The sequence below is a fragment of the Acomys russatus genome, chromosome 10, assembly GCF_903995435.1.
Source record: "Acomys russatus chromosome 10, mAcoRus1.1, whole genome shotgun sequence".
NCBI classification, from domain to species: domain Eukaryota; kingdom Metazoa; phylum Chordata; class Mammalia; order Rodentia; family Muridae; genus Acomys; species Acomys russatus.
In genome coordinates, this window is record NC_067146.1 from 76,154,721 (window position 1) to 76,174,734 (window position 20,014).

General features: G+C 39.4%; 1 protein-coding gene across 1 annotated transcript in view; it reads right to left on the minus strand.

Annotated features, from left to right (window-relative positions):
- Cntnap2 (contactin associated protein 2) overlaps positions 1 to 20,014 on the minus strand; it is a 2,113,217-nt gene that overhangs the window by 1,039,335 nt on the left and 1,053,868 nt on the right. Inside the window, exon 9 of the mRNA XM_051152463.1 lies at positions 5,189 to 5,338. Coding sequence (XP_051008420.1) covers positions 5,189 to 5,338 — 150 coding nt within the window. The remainder of the gene's footprint in view (positions 1 to 5,188; positions 5,339 to 20,014) is intronic.

Genomic DNA, 20,014 nt, shown 5'->3' on the forward strand with positions numbered 1-20,014 from the left:
CTTGGTCTTAGGAAATTTTGCAACTAGGGAGTGTCATGGTTAAAATGTCAAATGCCCACTACGGGTTCATATATTTGAATGTTTGGATCCCTGCTAGTGGTACTGTTTTGGGATGCTGAAGAACATTTGGGAGATGGCTCCTGCTGGAACAAATACAGTTCTAATGTACAGGTCTTCAGATTAACAGCTCATCTCTACTTACTAGTCTTCTCTCTCTGCTTCATTATCCACTGAGACGTGATCAAACTGCTGTTATCTGCTCCTTCATCTACAGCATTACTTGGTCCCATGACTTAACTGCTAGCACTGTCTTCAGATTGTGAGCAGGGATGTAACTCCCCTCCCTTCAGATTTGTCTTGTCAGGTCACAGCAATGAAACATGTAAACAGCACAGAGGGACTTCATAACTAACCTACATCTCAGTATGGGTTGTCTGTGCTGTTCTAAAAGGTATGCAGACATTTGAAACTGGACCTGGGCTTGTAGTCTAATTTGGAAAGAATGTTCTCCTAGAGATATCTGGGGGAAGATGAGGTTAAACTGACTAAAGTGGGCTCTAACACTATGGCTGGTGTCTTTATCACAAGGAAATATGGACACAGACACTCAGAGGATTTGAAGATAGAAGAAGACATAAATGTCTCTATCAATCACAGAAGGAATCCTGAAGATTGTTGAAAATTGTCAGTAGTTATTGAAATCTAAGATCCCTTCCCTACACCCTTCAAAGAGAGCGCAGACCTTCTGACACATTGCTTGTCCCAAAACAAAGAGAAAATGACTGCTGCTTGAGGCCATTGAGTTTGTGGCACTTGTTATAGCAGCTCTATGAGTCTAATAAACTCTACAAATTCCTTTTCCCAGATTTCCATTTCTAAGATTACTGAAACACACTATTTGATAAAATACTTTGTAGTGACAATTTTGGAATTTTGGTTTCTTAAAAAAAAAAAAAAAAAAAAAGACAGAAATATTCTAAGAATATATTTTAATTTTAGTCATTTTAGTGGGAGGATATGGGGCTGCTTCACAGAAGCTGAGTGTAATTTGCCTCATAAGATAGCAGGGACATAATTTTGCCATCTGCAAATAGTTTCTGTGATTGTGTGACTTTGAAATTCTGGGGACTTTTCAGTGTGTATGACTGCTAGAGCCCTGGGAGGTTGTTGTTGGTTGATAATCATTTGAATGATTGTTGATGAGTGGTCGGTTGGTTGTTGGTTGCTGCTGGCAGTAATTTATTAAGTAGTCATTCACACAGAATAATCAAGAAGAAATGAGATAGACTCATTCTGAAGATCGAACTTGCCCCAAGGAACTTGATGCCTTTAACAACAAGTCTAATTCAGGGACCAGTAGTCTCTATTCAGGGCTCTCTTTCCTTTCCTCTCTATCCTTTTTTCTTTTATGTAGCATTAGTGGGCTGAAAGGGTAGAAGAAAAGGAGTGGAGAAGGGTAGAAGAAAGAAGAATCTGCCAGGTTGCAAATGCTAGCTGCAAATGGTGCAGATGTGGTGCTAGGCAGAATGGAAAAATTGATTTCAAATGCTTTGGAGGAAATGGCAGAGTACAAAGAAATATCTATCTATATCTATATCTATATATATCTGCTACCTCTGTGATATCCCCTGTTTTGTTCCCAGAGGGGGATTTTTTTTGTTTTCTCCTCTTTTTCCCTTATGCTATTTCAATAACCTTTGGGAGAATGGCAGAAAAACTGGAAAATTCCCAGTGGAAATGGAGGGACCTGAGAAACGAAAGAAATGTCTGACATGGGTAAACAAAAGGGGGGTCACTCTACTCTCTCTTTTCTGAAACAGCATGGAGGGCAGTCAGGTCAGAGAAAGACTAAAAAGGCAGGAGGACAGTCTGATGAAACAGCCATTTTGAGAGAAAGGGTTAATCTTGAACCAACCATGCCACCAGAGTGAGAGGAGAGGTGGCCAGGGGTTACAAGCTCATCATCGCTTATACCTGCTAACCGTGGGCAATGAGGTTATGAAAAGATAGAATGGCATCCTATGGTAAAGAGAGATTTAAGATGTGATAAAGAGGCCATGATTTTATATGGGATGCACTCTCATTATGTGAAATAAATTTTATATAGCTGAGCTACTCAAAATAGAATTATTCTCCATGACTGGAAGGGATTGGTGACAGCTGTACTAGAGGCTGGTCCACAGTTCCAATGGTTAACAGGATTGAAGAAGAAAGTACCCACAAAGTAGCAGAAATCTAGTCACAACATTTCTTGCTCCTGTGACTTTTGGAGTGAAGCAAAAAGGAGCTAGAAATCACACTTCAGAGACCTAAAAAGATGAAAAAGAAAAAAGAAAAAGAATAAAGAATATGACCTCAAATGTTGTGCAATGGGCCAATCAACCTAGAAGGTTCTGGGACTCCATCTAGAAGCTTTATATGACAAGTTAATAGAGTATATAAGGTGCATAAGAGAAATGTAGACACTCAATGTAAACAGGAAGGCTGGCATTATTTAATGAGTAAATAATGAGCACAAGATATGGGACAATCCTCCCAATCCTCATAAATAAATCCAATAAGGAAATAGTTTTTATTTGTACAGATTTGCACATCTGTCTAGCTAGCTCCTTAACTTCTTCCTTAACTTCTGGTCTAGCTCAGTGAGAACGGAGAGACAACTGTTGCAGACTACCTGTGTGCCCTCCTTGGAATATATATATGGAAAACTTACACCCCACCCCTGCCATGGTACAGGTCTGAAATTGAAGGTCTCTGGGAGGGAATGACATCATGACAGTGGAATCCTCACGATGAGATTAACTGCCTCACAAGAACACACACGGAGATTGCTGTGCTCTCTCATCAACTTCCTAGTCATCCCTCCGTCCTCTACAGAGTGAAGACTCAATAAGGAAATGACAGACTGGAAGTCAGGAAGACAGTTCCCAACATACTACGTCTAACAGCACTTGGATCTTGGACTTCCTGCCTTCAAAAAGACAACTTGAGGAACTTAATGGGGATGGTGAAAGCCACTCACTCAATATGGACCCACTATAGGTGGCAGGGGCCGATATATGTATATTAGTGCATCTAGATTAGAAATTAGAAATGGATGGGTCCTCTGTCCATTAAACTTCACTAGTACCAGTCCTGTGAAACCCAGGCCAGGTGTCGAGTACCATGACATCACCCATCAGGCACCTTCTTGTGAGCTACATGTCCAGCCTATGCTTCTCAGACTTTCCTTTCTTTCTTTCTTTGTTAAAAATTTATTTATGTATTCATTAATTCGCTGTACAATATGAGCCAGAGGGAATATTAAAAATAACAGCATAAGTAATATTAGAAATTTAAAGCTGTATCCATATAACCAGTAATTAGTTGATAAATAAATATAATTGTCTCTTTTATTATTATCTCAATTGTTAAAATTAATGAAGTGTAAAGAAATTGTAGTTGCGAGGTAGAGATAACAGCTAAATCAGCTATGATCTCCTTTGCAGAAGAAATACCTTGAACTATCTCTATTTATTTTTTGTAATTTTCTGATTCTCACACATGAACAAAGTAAAGAGCGTGCATGACCTGTGCTAGAATTTCCAGTGAGCAGGCACAGAAGTGTGGGAGCTCACGTTATTAGAAACAGGCAAGATGATGATACACAGCCAAGGGCTTCACGTTTGCAAGCCTTTACTTAGGGCTCCCAGAGTTCTGGAATACTGTTCTTTATCCTCTGTCTTTCCTCTGAGCTGTGTTTTAGAGGAGTCTTAAGGTGGGCACGGTGGGTATTAATTCAGGTCCACATGCATCCTGGTCTGGAGGACATATGTCTCAGAATTATAATATACCTCAGCTTATAATTCTTCAGTATCTCAGTAGCTCACCCTATATATTAGAGTTCTAGCAGTTAGGCCTGAGATTTGGAGTTGTAATGTGCTTTTTTTATGCACTAAGAGGACTCAGTTGATGAGGATATAATAATAAAAAAAAACCCCATCGTGATTCTATGCTGGCAGCATATCTTGGAGGCAAAACAAAGACCCAAGAGGAGCTCAAGATCTTCATGACAGGGTTTTGAAAACCCAAATCCATAAAGCAATAAAGAACAGTGTACCACATCCTGTAATCTATATCACAAATGTGAGGCTCCAGCAGCCTCACTGGATAGAGATGGATAGACAGTGCCATAGGCCTTTGGTGACCTCATCCAGGGCCAACAGTATTCCAGACGAGAGATTAGTGGAGACTGTCAAAAGCGTTTTCACTGACAACTGCAATCCATTTACTCTGACAGCCATGGGAACTCTTGGCCCAAAGCCTATCATGTTCAATATGCACTTGGAGGGAAACTTTTGCTTGAATGGATGGTTTTGTTCATGTCAGTCAACCCCATTCCTTCACTCAGAAGACATCTCGTCTCACTTTCATGGACTCATCAAATGTTCACTGAGAACATTTAAAACATGCACTATGAATACCCAACAAATACCATGGATTAATGACTCAGGACAAACTCAGAACTTATTTCTCTAAGTTACCATTCACTGAAACTCTCCACATGGGAGCACATAGTCTTGTATTCAGGAGTCCGCAGTTGCCAGGATATGTATTTCTCCTTTCAGACAATTTAAAATAAAATGCTTATATTTTTCCTTTTTTTTTTTTTTGAGTTAACTAATTCATTCATAAATTTTTATTTTCTATCTGTCCTATTTCAGGAAGTTCTGTGGGACTAGGGGGCATATCATAGAAAACCAGACAGATAGAGTTAGTGCTCTTGGGTTGGATTGCTCTAATAGTATTTAAGCAGACACTTGAGTATCGACTATGGTTCTGGAGAACTTTTCATACGATAAGTGACCAATCTATAGTTGAAGTCGCTGATGCTTGAAGACAGTAATTTGGAAATTACACAGATTCACATGCTTTATGCTTTGAAGATTTGAAGCGAAGGGTAGGGTGTCACCACATTAATATCATTACTGTAAAACAGCAATTTCTTTTAACTTTTTAATGTTTTGGAATAATACTTTGTTTACTTTATTCTGAGACCTACTCCATTCCCTGGACGACATACAGGTACTTAATAAACTTTCTGAACATTTCTTCTTCTTCTTCTTTTTTTTTTTTTTAAAGTAAACTTAACCATGGCTCCCTATTGGCTAGCCTAACTACTGGCTAACCTCCACCATGGCATCCCTACCTCCAAAGAAGTACTTCTCGCCAGTCTTCACTTGAAGAGGACTGTTGGTTCGAACTGCTGATGCTTCATCTCCATCAATGGTGAGGACCGCAAAGTTCTCCTTGGCCAGGAAGCGAACCTCATGCCACTGCCCGTCATTCAGCCCAGAGCCTGGGAGGTAGAAAATGAAAACTTCCTAAGTGGGTTCAGTTAAATACGGTGCTTATACATTACAGTACTTTTCACTGAAAAATTATAATTCTATCACCTTCATGGAATTTAATTTGATGTGTGTGTAAGTTTACACAAAGTTGAGTATTTACAGAAACTTCATTGTTACCTTCCTGACTTGGGTAATTTTTTGAAACTCATTTCTTTTCGCTTAGGAATGCCTACATGTTTACATTTGCCTGTAGTCACTCAGGGAATTCCCGTGGCTCAAAGGTACACAGTTTCAATTTGATAAGAATGAATGCAACATTTTTAAATATTCGGAGGTGAGTGAGAACGCCTATAGGGACAAGGAGAGTATACAGGAAATCCTGGAGCTAGAGTCACAGGCAATGGTGAGCTAGCCCCTGATTTGAGTGCTAGGGCACAGAACTGTGGGACTCTATAAGCGTGGTATGTTGCTTGCATTGCTGGTTTTGTGTGTCAACTTGACACAAAAGTCATCAGAGAGGAAGGAGCTTCAGTTGAGGAAATACCTCCATGAGAAGCAGCTGTAGGGCATTTTCTCAGTGAGTGATCAATGGGGGGAGAACCAAGACCATTGAGCTGGTGCCATCCCAGAACTGTGGTCCTGCCTTTTTTATAAGAAAGCAGCCTAAGCAAGCCATGTGCAGCAAGCCAGTAAGTAGTTCCCTCCATGGCCTCTGTTATCAGCTCCTGCACTCAGGATACTGCCCTGTTTGAACCTGTCCTGACTTCCTTTAGTAGTGAACAGTAGTAATATGGAAGTGTAAGACAGACAAATCCTTTCTCCCCAACCTGCTTTTTGGCCATGATAGGTTTATTTTTGAAACAATAGACCCCTAACCACTCTTAACCACTGAGCTATCTCTCTAGACCCTAAATACAATTTTTAATATCAATAGAATTAGGGATTTAGAACTAAATGCTGTTTGTTTGTGTGTGAGTGTGTCTGTCTATCTATCTATCTATCTATCTTCATCTACAAAAACATAGTGCTGCTTATATTTTGAAATATCTGCTGTTTCATTAACATTTTAGATGGGTCTTCCATCTATCAAACTGAATAAGCATAATATAAAAGAATTGAATTATCTGACCCTGTATAAGCCAGGCAATGTGGTAACAGATTAGGTTATATTTCTGCAAAAAAAAAAAAAAAAGACATCAATAAAATAAATTCACAATGTCACAATGCCCACCTCCCAAATTTATACTTTGTTGTTTCTTAACACATTTTATAGTCAAGCAAAAATTCTTTGTTTAGCTTGTGTTCATTTTACTGTAAATAATTAGAAAATTAGCTGCTGACAGAAGAAGAGACACTCGACAGGAGTATTTGGGGGAGAGTTTCAAGCACCATTAGAAGTCCCAAAGCTTGATTTGACCTTGAAAAGGTCATTGCTATGGAAGGAGAAGAGTCTTTGTTCTAGTCTTTTCTGGATGCATAACCTGGAGACTATGAGGAGGAGTTCCTTGAAGATGGATTTCAGATTCACAAAAGAAAGAGAAGACCAGCCAATGAAGCTGTTTAAAACTAGAGTCAAACAATGAACCACCGATGAGGATCTGAGCCCCTAATTATTATGTGCCAGGAATCTGCACAACAGTGTGTGGCCACATCTAACTTGTGTCTTCTTGTTTTCATAGAAAGTGTGTGTTGAAATGTTTTTGTTAAAAATTATTATTAAGTTTTTGAAAGAAAATTATAGAAAAAGAATAGATACAATTTAGTATGTTTTAGAGGTGGGAGGAAATTTCATAAATTTGAATTTTATGTTCATATAAACCCTCATGGGAATACATTTAAGCCCGCTATTTTTAAAGTCAATGGCCCAAAAATAACTGAGACAAACATTCACAGTGAATAATATAGTCATAGTGTTTAGATATTGACTCTGTGGTTATTTTCATTAAGAACATTAAACTAATTGCTGGATTATATCATCCACAAAAATTCTTCTAAAGGAAATAACTGAACCTTAGTGGCATGTAGAAGATAGTCCCATGTCTATAGCATTTACTCATAATAAATCCAAATATACATAATAATAGTAATAGCAATTATGATAAAAATAATAATAAGCCCATCTCATACATTTCCTCTGGATTAAACACTTAATTTAGTGATATTCTTCACACTTTGCTGCAATTGTAGATGACAACGCAATTGGTTTTGAGGGATCAATATGAAATAATTTTCAAATTATTAAATATAGTATAAATTAGTACATACACATAACACATTGAACACACAAACATGTGTATATACAGCCAACGCACATACAAAATATATTTGTACATTGAGATAGAGTATGAATAATAGACATACATGCAAACAACAACTTAAATTGCACTCTAACCTTTAGATTATATACCAACGTAGAGTATTAAATTACCCACTCAATTCTTTTCTTGTTTCTGTTCTTTTTATTATGGTCTAAGTTCCCCCATCAAATGGTGTAATCATCTCTTGAGAATGTAAGCAGGTTCATGACATTTCCCTTCTGATAATTTTCTGTTGCTTCTGGGTCCAGCAACAGCACTGGTCAAAGGTCTTATCATGGTGTCAAATGTCCCATCTGGAGTGCCTTCTGTGTGGTTTCCTTCCTTCACTACAGCCTGTGAAAATGTATCTTATATAAGGGACCTTTCCTAGCCCTGTGTGCAGAATGACATTCCCCCTCTCCCCTGACAACATACTTTATGAACTTTATTTTGTCCTCACACAACTGCTAGCTGTCAAGCCTACTTTGTGTTCATTTATTTGTTCCTTTGTTTCTTGCACTTTCAAAGAGAGTTGCACTCATGTGTTTTATGCATATGAGCATCCTGCCTGCATGTATGTATGTACTCCATGTGTGTGCAGTGTCCGTGGAGTGCACGGTAAGAATAATATCTTCTACAACCAGGATTACAGGTAGTTGTGAGCCACAGTGTGGGTTCTGGCAACCAAACCCTGTTCCTCTGAAAGAGCAAGTGCACTTAACTACTGAATCACCCCCACAAACCCTACTTTTTGATATAAGCTTTCTGATGTTAGAATTTTTTTCTTTACTATTTCACTGCTTATTAAAAACAGCATTTCAGGGGTTCCAAGATGGCATCAACCAGTATGCTCTGTATCTGATCTACTGCACAGAGACCAGAGACTTGAATGGAGCCACAGACTGCTGGATCTAGAGAACTGTAGGTGAGTGGGGTCCCTAACTCTGCAGACCACCGGTCGGCCTGGCCCCGGGACAAGCAGCAGCCCGGAGGTCCTGAACCCACTCCCCAGACGCTCAAACGGAACCTACCTGTAGGCTGGAGCAGGCTGATAAAGCACAAACTCATTGTGTGGGCTGGTGGTACACCGGAGCCTGTGGCCTGAGGAGTCTCAGGGAACAGGGTGAAACTGCCCTTGGACCCTTCCACCCACCCCACGCCAAATTGCAGAGGTTGCCCAGGCCCAGTGGAAACACAGGTGGCATGGCCCACCAAAACCAGCTAGAGTGGGCGTGCAGCTCACAGGCCGACCTGGGCCCAATCTAGAGCCGGACAAAACAGACTGAGCCTCCAAACAGGGACAGTTAGAACTCAGCTTGGACTGCTTCCACAGGCCTGGCAGGATCTCCCACACTCTCCGGAGAGGCTGAACACTCCTGCGGTGTCTAATCGCTGAGCTAAAAGGCAACTAAAGCTCAGCAGATCTGTGAGCTGTCCAGGCTACAAAGTTGCGGAAAGTGCAGACAGCTTGGAGGTAGAGCTAAAAGGCAGCTACAGATCAGAAAATCTGATTCAGCTGGGGTCTTGGCTACAAAGCAGCAGGGAAGACTGGCAGCTGGGACAAACCTACCCAACCAGAGTACTTGTTTGCTGACCTTCGTCTAGGTCCAAAACAGCTGATCTGAATAACACCAGTAAAGTGAAAAGGTCCAGACAGAAACCTAGTTTTGCTGACTCAGTCTGGAGCCTAAGGTGTAGAGCAAAATATCCAGGAGTGGAAACCAGATCACCTGCCTGTTCCAGGGAAATATTCCCTGATCCCCACAGGCAAGGGCAGGTAACCTATAATCATTCACCAATTATCCACTCTCAACCAGTGAGGGACACCAGAAGCTACCTCCCAACATCAGAGACACCAAAATGACAAGAGGACAGTGAAAGAACTCAAACAAAAACCAAAACAGTTTGGCATCTCCAGATCCAAGCAACCCCAATGAAAGCAACCCTGAGAACCCGACCACAATCAAAATACAAGAAAATGACCTCAAGTCCTTAGTAAGGAAGATGATAATGGAAGAAATGAATAAAGATCAGATAAACAAATTAAATAGCCCTATTTTGCCTATAGAAATAGAAGCAATCATTGATAGTCTACCAACAACAACAACAACAACAACAACAACAACAACAAAAGAAAAAAAAAGCCTAGGGCCAGATGGCTTCCGGGCAGAATTCTACCAGACCTTCAAAGAAGAGCAAATACCTATACTCTTCAAGCTACTCCAAAAGATAGAAATGGATGGAACATTACCAAATTCTTTCTATGAGGTCATAGTCATGTTGATACCTAAACCCCATAAGGACCCAACAAAAAAAGAGAATTTCAGACTAATTTCTCTTATGAACATTGATGCAAAAATATTCAATAAAATACTCGCAAAATGAATACATGAACACATCAAAGACATCATTCACCATGACCAGTTAGGCTTCATTCCAGGCATGCAGGGATGGTTTAACATAAGGAAATCCATCAATGTAATCCACCATATAAAGAAACTGAAAGAGAAAAACCACATGATCATCTCCTTAGAGGTAGAAAAAGCATTTGACAAAATCCAACACCCATTCATGTTTCAAGTTCTGGAGAGATCAGGAATACAAGGCACATACCTCAACATAATAAAGGTTAAATACAGCAAGCCAATAACCAACATAAAATTAAATGGAGAGATACTCAAGGAAATTCCTCTAAAATCGGGGACCAGACAAGGCTGCCCACTTTCTCCATATCTCTTCAATATAGTTCTTGAAGTTCTAGCCAGAGCAGTAAGACATCAAAAGGAGATCAAGGGGATCCAAATGGGAAAGGAAGAAGTCAAATTATCCCTATTTGCAGATGATATGATAGTGTACATAAGTGACCCCCAAAATTCCACCGGAGAACTCCTATAGCTGATAAACACCTTCAGCAAATTGGCAGGATACAAAATTAACTCAAAAAAGGCAGTAGCTTTCCTATATACAAATGACAATCTTGCAGAGGAAGAGATTAGGAAAGCTACACCCTTCACGATAGCCACAAGCAATATAAAATATCTAGGAGTAACTCTAACCAAGCAAGTGAAGGACTTGTTTGAAAAAAAAAAAACCTTTAAATCTCTGAAGAAAGAGATTGAAGATGACATGAGAAGATGGAGGGTTCTCCCTTGCTCGTGGATTGGGAGAATTAACATAGTAAAAATGGCCATCTTACCAAAAGCAATGTACAGATTCAATGCAATCCCTATCAAAATACCTACACAATTTTTAAAGACATTGAAAGATCAATTCTCAACTTCATATGGAGAAACAAAAAGTCCAGAATAGCAAAAACAATCCTATACAATAAAAGATCCTCTGGAGGAATCTCAATACCTGATCTCAATCTGTACTATAGAGCAACAGCAATTAAAACTGCATGGTACTGGCACAGCAATAGGCTGGTGGATCAATGGAATAGAATTGAAGACCCAGAGATGAATCCACACACATTTGGTCACTTGATTTTTGACAAAGAAGCCAAATCTATTCAATAGAAAAATGATAGCATCTTCAACAAAGAGTGCTGGTTTAACTGGATGTCTACATGTAGAAAAATGCAATTGGACCCATATTTGTCACCATGCACAAAACTCAAGTCCAACTGGATTAAAGACCTCAACATAAAACCAGAGACATTAAATCGGTTAGAGGAAAAAGTGAGGAAGAGCCTGGAACAAATTGGCACAGGAGACAACTTCCTGAACAGAACACTAATAGCCTAGGCCTTAAGGTCAACAATTAATAAATGGCACCTCATGAGGCTGAGAAGCTTCTGTAAGGTAGGAGGCACTGTCAACTGAACAAAGTGACAGCCTACATACTGGGAAAAGATCTTCACCAACCCTATATCTGACAAAGGTCTAATATCCAAAATATATAAAGAGCTCAAGAAATTAAACACCATCAAACCAAATAACCCAATTAAGAAATGGGGCTCAGAACTAAACAGAGAATTCTCAACAGAGGAATATCAAATGGCCGAGAAACACTTAAAGAAATGCTCAGCGTCATTAGTCATCAGAGAAATGCAAATCAAAATGACACTGAGATTCCATCTTACACCCATCAGAATGGCTAAAATCAAAAATTCAAGTGACATCACATGCTGGCGAGGATGTGGAGAAAGAGGAACATTCCTTCATTGCTGGTGGGACTGCAAACTAGTACAGCCACTTTGGAAATCTGTCTGGTGCTTTCTGAGAAAAATAAGAATGGGGCTTCCTCAAGACCCAGCTATTCCACTCCTTGGAATATACCCAGAAGATGCTCCAGCACACAACAAGAAAATATGCTCAACCATGTTCATAGCAGCCTTATTCATAATAGGCAGAACATGGAAACAGCCTAAGTGTCCCTCAGTAGAAGAATGGATAAAGAAACTGTGGTACATTTACACTATGGAATACTACTCAGCTATTAAAAACAAGGAATTCCCAAAATTTGTGGACAAATGGATTGAACTAGAAATGATCATAATGAATGAGTTAACCCAGAAGCAGAAGGAGTCAAATGCTATATACTCACTTATATCTAGACACTAACACAAGGGGCATGTCCCATGAAATTTTCACTTACCAGGAAAATGGGTCAGAGGTGAGGACATCCTATTGGGATTTTAGGTTAGAGAAGCATAGGAGAATGGGGAAATAGAAGGATCCAGAGGGTCCTAGAAACCTACAAGGAGAACATTATGATGGGCAGAGCTGGGCCCAGGGGTCCTGCTGAAACTATGACACCAGCCAAGGACAATACGGGAAGTAAACTTCGAACTCCCATCCAGATCTAGCCGATGGACAGGACATTCTCCACAGTTGAGCAGAGAGTGGGAACTGACTTTCACATGAACTCTGGTGCCCCATTTTTGACCACATCCTCTTGATGGAGAGGCCTGGTGGCACTCAGAGGAAGGATAGCAGGCTACCAAGAAGGGACTTGATACCCTATGAGCATATACAGGGGTGGAGGGCCCCCTCAGTCACAGACATAGGAGAGGAGAGTAGGGGAAAAGTGGGAGGGAGGGAGGAATGGGAAGATAGAAGAGATGGGCTAACAATGAGATGTAATATGAATAAATTAATAAAATATTAAAAAACAACATTTCAAACAGTACCATGTACATCTTAGTTGTAAAGGCATAACTGAGTGAATCTGAGAGGTGGTCAGGAATAGGAGGTCTGGTCTCCTAAGTGGCATTGATAGTGACCCTGAAAAAGAAGAATTAGGCAGTGGAAGCATCATGGGATTCATTGGTCCTGACTTCTATGCTGGAGACAGTTATAACATGAGGATGGACGCTGTGAGTAAGAACGAAGTCCTGGAGATGAAACTTTATTCTTGTTAGGTAGTCTGGTTAATTTGTGTTCTTGAAAATTTATTCTGTCTCAACATCCATACCTGACACCCAGTTATTCAGGTATTCAAGAAAGCACATTCTCATATCCCACTGAATGCCAGTTCAGCCCACCATTGTATATTGTAATGGCCTCTGATGATGGGAACATGGGGGTGTCTACATAGAGAATTCCTGTGTGTGAGCGGCAGCGGTCACCACTCTCAGGAAGTCATTGATTTGGCCCAGCTATTGTTCACAACAGCAAAAATTTATCAAAGAGCCACTTCTGTGACTTTGGTACTTTCCTGTCCTACCTCTCTCTCTCTCTCCTTGTATGTTCTACATCGAGATAAAGCAGTGCATATGGTCCCAAACTTCTATAGGTCAATATGATTGTTTTGATAATGGTAGGTTATTTTGTATGACAATTCCTCATTGAAAAAAATGGGGAGGGGGGAAATCCACAATCTTTCTATAACAAGAAGACCATCTTTCCCACCTCACTCAATCAGTGTTTTAGCTTCCTGACCATACAGAAACTGGAAAAAAAAAATTCTTTTTCTTTTCTTTCTTGTCTCTCCAATATTCATGAAGAACAATGAAAAAACAAAAAAAAAACCTTTCTGTGCTGCAAAATTACCATGCAGACATAGTCTTACTCTTAAATTAAAATCAGTTAGCTGTCAGATAGCAGTAGTGTATCCCGAAGCCTTTCCTTCTTGAGTAGCTCCCTGTGGGATCTCAGGCATAACTGATGCCACAAAGAAGGTATTTTCACACTAACATTTTTCCTCCAACACCAAATGGGATGTGATGTGAGTTAGCTAGAAGAGCATATGGTTTTGATTTTAGCTTTGGCTTTTGTCTTTACAGTTTGTTGAATCCGTCCCTGAAATGCAGTTTGGGGACACAGGTCTCAAGGACACCATTATTACAAATATTCAATCACAAATTCAAACACAATCACCCAAAACCATCCAGGCAGAGAAGTCACATGTTTTTAACTATTCTACATGGAAGATCAAAAAGCTTTTCAAAAAAATCCTTTTGAAAACAACATCACAAACCTGAAGTGTGAGCATGACATCACCACCTGCATTGTTCACAACAAAAGGCCTCTTATTCTAATCAGATAAAAAATAAAAGGTTACTTTATTTTTCTTAAGAAACTTAATTAGCAGAGAAATTGGACCTCGGATTGCAGGAGCTTTGTTGACAATGAACCTTTTCATATCTTAGTTTAAACTGTGGTTTCTACTCATTTTAATTCCAATTATTATTTGGAACACTTACTGGTGATCATCAAGAGCTATGCCTCAGTGATCTTTGAAAAGAAGAGGTCCCCAAATATAGTAAAATTCATTCTCAGTGCAGCCAGGATGGCCAAATTGCCCAAAATAAAATATGCTGTTTCTTTTCTATTTTCTTTGTCCAAATGTTATAAAAAGTAATAGCCTGAGGGCTTTCTCCAGAGAGAAATCCAATTTATGATCTCTGCATATGTGAGTATTTATAGATATACTATTCTGAGTTCTATGAGCTAACCCTGCCTATGAGTACTTTATTCACATTTGACTCATTGAAATTTCATAAAATCTTTAAATATTATCATCTGCAGTATATACCAGAGAGATAAAGTTTAATAAGTATAAGCCTCCAATAGCTTGGTAAGTGTTGAAGCTTTGAACTTATGTTCAAAGCTATTTTACACTGATCAAGGATTCTGAATTATTTTGAGATGGTACTCTTTGTCAACTTGACACAAGCTATAGTCATCTGATAAGACAGAGCCACTACTGAGGAAATGTTTCCTTAAGATCAGCCTCTAGGCAATTTTCTTGTGGAACATTTTCTTTATTAATGATTTATGATGGAGGACGTAACCCATTGTGTGTAGAGGAATTTTAATCTAGCAACATGGCTAGTCTGGCTGGGATACAGAAATCCCTTAATACACATCTTTAATCACAAACAATGAAGAAAAAAATTAGTGTGTAGAAGGAAGCACCCATGTTTGAAAGTGAAGGCTAATTGAGCAGTAGATCAAATGACAAATATGCCCAACTCTCACTAGAATGGAGAGAAAAATAGAGATGTCTTAAGAGAGCAGCACAGGGAGAAAGAGTGAGAAAGAGGAGGCAGTTATATTGGGACAGGTTGAAGAGACAACAAGGTAGACACAATTGAAAACAAAACAAACCAGTGAGAAGGAGTCAGACTATTAAAACATATTGTTAGTTTGAGGCCAAGCAGTGCAATTCAATCAGAAGCTGAGAAAGGCCAGTTTGAATCAATCAGCCTGGACAGGAGTTTGAGCCAGAACAGCTGAGTGGAACCAGCCAGCCAGAGTTCAGAAAGAACTAGAAAGGGTGAGATTTTCAGCAGTAAGTCTCAGGGGTTGGAAACATTCTAGGTCTAGATTAGATTGTATGGAGGCTAGACGCTTCCAGGTCTAGGCCTAGGTTAGCAAACTGAGGCAGTAAGCCTCAGAGATGACAATTAGTGCAGGAGAATAAAAGTCACTTTTACATCTGGTGCCCAGCATGACTGGAGAAGAAGAAAACCCACCAACACTGCAGAAAGCAGAGGACATTGGACAGAAAGGCTGCAGAGGATAGGAGATGTCTAACAGAAACCTACAGAGCAGGAGTTTGCCTGGGATTGTCTCCAGAGAAAACATCAGTTCTTTCAGTTCTGCTGGATGCCCAGAGAGACTCAGGAGAATATAAGCTACTTTGATAATTGTGGGTGCTACCACCATGGGCAGGTGGTTCTGCAGTGTATAAGAAAGCCTGCTGAACAAGCCACGAGGAACAGGCCAGTAAGCAGCGTTCCTGCATGGTTCCTGCTTTGGTTCCTGTCGCTGGGCTCCTACCTTGAGTTCCTTCCCAGACTTCCTGTGATGATAGACTGTAATGTGCAAGTACTGGCTAGATCAGTCATTTCCTCCACAAATTGATTTTTGTTCTGGTATCTTATCATAGCACTACAAACCATAAGATAGACGCCAAAGAAGAATTAAAAGAAGAACCTATAACATACACTTTATATAGTTCCTGACCATCCGTAGTCAGAGTGGAAATACACACATCCTTCCATTTTCACCACATCTACAGAGGATCTTTGTCCTAGGAATATTATCCTAGATAAAGACACCAAGATACCTTGGTACCAAGGTACCGCCCATCTCATCTACCAACTGTCAATCACTTGTGCCCATGTGATCTATGGTGTTGGAATATCATACAGTGTGTCTTTCAATATATTGATGTTTTCACATTTTAAAAGGTGTTTTGAATGAGATTTTTATAGTATGGGCTGGATGAGGAAATTTTAGAACCTTTTCCCTTGGGCATATTTTAAATTGCCCATAATTGTTTATTTAAACAAGCTCTATACTGTGTAACACTTGGAATAAAGAGTTCTTTGCATCCAGTCTTCCCATTTTATAATGCATGGAACCATGACTTTGACTCTGCTGTGTTAGTTTGCGAAGCTGAGCTGATAGTACAGACTTTGGACCTCCAAATCCCTGCATTTCTACTTTTGAGATTTCAGACTTCCGTGTTCTAGTGCCAGTGGAAAGAATGCCATAGCGTTTGTTCATTTCCTTCCAACTATAGCCTTTTTCTCAGCTGAAAGCAAACTCAAATAACTATATAAAACAGGGATTAAAAAATTATGAGACTTCTACAAACTTTGTATTTAGTCTTTTCTCTTTTCCTGAGCAATGTGTCATTTAGAAAAGGAGATGCAAATTTTTTTCTGTTTAAAAGACAGAAGAATGGATAGTATTTTTATTTATTTAATGTATATGTGTATGTACTTGGATGTGTGTATGTGTACCTAATAGAATCAGGAGCCCTGACATCAATGAGGAAAAGGCATCAGATCCCCTGGGTCTGTAGTTATCAGGTAGTTGTTGCTTGCAGATCAGGGCTAAGAGCTGATTCTGGGTCCTTGGTGAGGGTAAGCACTTTTAACCACTGTGGTACTTCCCCAGCCCTATCATGGAGAGCCATTTAAAAGAATGTATAAAATTAACAATATTTCTTGGCAAATTTTCATTCAAATGGAATACTAGTGAATTTTAAGAGGCTTGGAGGTCAATATATGAAATTATCTCAGAATATAAGAGTTTAATAAATGTATAAGATGACTACTTAAATAGTAAATGTTTATTTAGTGATAAACCAATTATCATTTAAGTTATAAATTTTTTGTAATTCATATATAAATGGGAAATGTATTTCCATTTTTTCTCTTTTAAAAATTAATTTTATTTATTTAGTAATTTTACAGCCTGATCCCAGCCCTTGCCCTCTTCTCCTTCTAATCTTACCCTCACACCCCTCCTCTACATTCTCCCATCTCCTCTTTCTCAGAGGGAGGCCGCTAAAGGGTACCAACCCACTCTGGCACCTCAAGTCACAGCAGGACTAAGCACATCCTCTTCTGTTTTCCATTAATGCCAGACAAGGCAACCCAGCTAGGGGAAAGGGATCCAAAGACAGGCAACAGAGTCAGAGACAGCCCCTACTCCAGTTATGGGACACACATGCTGACCATGCTGCATATCAGCTACATGTGTGTAGCAGCTTTAGGTCTGACCTATGCAAGCTCTTTGGTTGGTTGCTTAGTCTCTGTGAGTCTCCATGGATCCAGGTTAGTTTACTCTGTAGGTCTCCTTGTGGTGTCTTTGACCCCCTCTGTCTCCCTCATTCTCTCTTCCATCTCTTCCACAAAACAATGGGAAACATTAATAAATCATATTAAATCCTCCTTTCTAATCATTTCTAAGTACATGTTGTTCCTCTACGCATCATCCTACATCAAACGAATCTCTCACCCTTGGACAGACCCATGCAAGATGTGTGTGTGTGTGTGTGTGTGTGTGTGTGTGTGTGTGTGTGTGTGTATGATATGAGCTATGGTATTCACTTAGAGGTCAAAGGACAATTTTTGGAAGTCTGTTACCTTTTTCCACTGTGGATTTCAGGGGCTGAACACCTGTTGCCATGTTTGAATAGCAAGTGGTTATCAATGCAGAATCATTTCACTGGCTCAGAAAAGGAACTTCCTAAAGTATTTGTATATGACTGCAAACACAGTAAATATTAGAGGCATTTCATATAGAACACTCAAAGTTTAAATGGGCATGCTAGTAATGCATACTTATTTGTCTTAGGGTTGTCTTGCATTTGTGTTATATTTATTATATTCCAGCACATAATAAGCCCCATAAGAGACGGAGACAGAAAGGAACCCAGGGGTGTCTGATCCTCACTTTGGTCATCAAAAGACTCAGCATGATAGGCAAGGATATGGACTCTTAAGTCAGATGTCTGTATTCAAGTCTAATTTCTGGTCATATAATCACTGTGCCTTTGTCTGTTAACCTCTTCATAGGCCTGCTGGGAGAAATAAGTGCACTGATGGCCCTCGACTTATAGTGGTCCACCTCACAAGTTTTTGGCATTTTAATGCTTCAAAAGCAATATGAATCTTGTATAACTTAACTCTAAACTGCTCTAGGTCTCAGGATACATGACACCATCTTATCTCTTGATGCTTGGCAAAGGTGCAGACCTATAGCCCCTAGACAGTGCCATTCCCATGAGATGAATGACTGACATCTTAGTGTGAAGCTATGATGTGCAATAGGCCGACACATTTAACGCACCATCAACTTATATTTTCAATTTGCAGTAGGGTTATAAGAATATAGCTCTATCATAAATTGAGAAGTGCCTGCATATATTATCATTTGGAATAGTCACTGACACAGAATTAGACCTTGCTTCATTTCATTTTTGCCTTTTTAATCTCTAAATTTCAAACTTGGTTGTTGTACTTTTATCCAAGAGATATAAATCATTATGAAATAAGGAAATATGTTTGTTTTATGAACAAATACCTTACTATCACATAAATTAAGAAGTGCAAGGTCATTGGTAAGAATCTAGATGACTTGAGAAGGTACATACATATGACTTGACTAGTATCCTGGTTAAGGGCTGTCAAAGCCAATTCTGAACTATACACCAAAAACAAACAAACAAACAAACAAACAGTCTCCATCTTTAGAGTTATCAGTCTTCTTTCCCCTCCTCAAAATATGCATTTTAAAAGTTAGACTATTCAATTTTAAGTAGTATTGAATAGAGTGAAATATTTCCAAAATAAATATAGTTCCAACAAACTGCTCATTGTAACTAACTTTGAAGAGTGTGAAGGGAAACAGAGCTCACATTTTCCAAAATAATTTTTGTTTTAAAAACATATACTATTGCCCATTGCAGCCACAAGCTCACAGCAGCTACAGGCACAAAAGAATGTCCCCATCATCAGTGTGTCATAGCTGGAGAAGGATCGGGGCCCCCACATCTCACTGACGAATAGTTTTCAGTTGCATATACCACTGATGGATTTCATTGGGTATTTTCAAGCCAATGATCACATTGATGGCATTAGTTGAGCTAAGGTCACAAACCAAAACTAAGCAGCATGGTTCGTGGAAGATGGAAGAGATTGGGGTTATTGATAGGTACGTGGGAGAAAATATTTGAAGGTAGAGAGAAAGAGTAATGAGAAGACATTAAATATGTGAATGAGATTATCAACTGCAAGATTGATTAATAAACACATTTATCCACTGTCTTAGTTAGGGTTTCTAGTGCTGTCATAAACCCTTGGGGATGAATGAATACATTTCAGCTTATATCTCTCTAATCACACTCATTGCTGAGAAAAGTCTGGGCAGGAAATAAAACAGGGCAGGAACCAGGAAGCAAAAGTTGATACCATGAGAAAATGGAAGTGTCCTGCTTAGTGGCTTGCTCCTCAAAACTTATTTAGCCTACTTTCTTGTAAACTCCAGGATCACCAGCCTAGGAGTGACATTGACCACAGTGATCTGTACCCTCCACATATCAATCATCAATTAATATGCTTGCAGACAGGAGCCTTGTAGAGTTGTCCACTGAGAGGCTCCACCCAGCAGCACATGGAAACTGAGACTCACAGCCAAA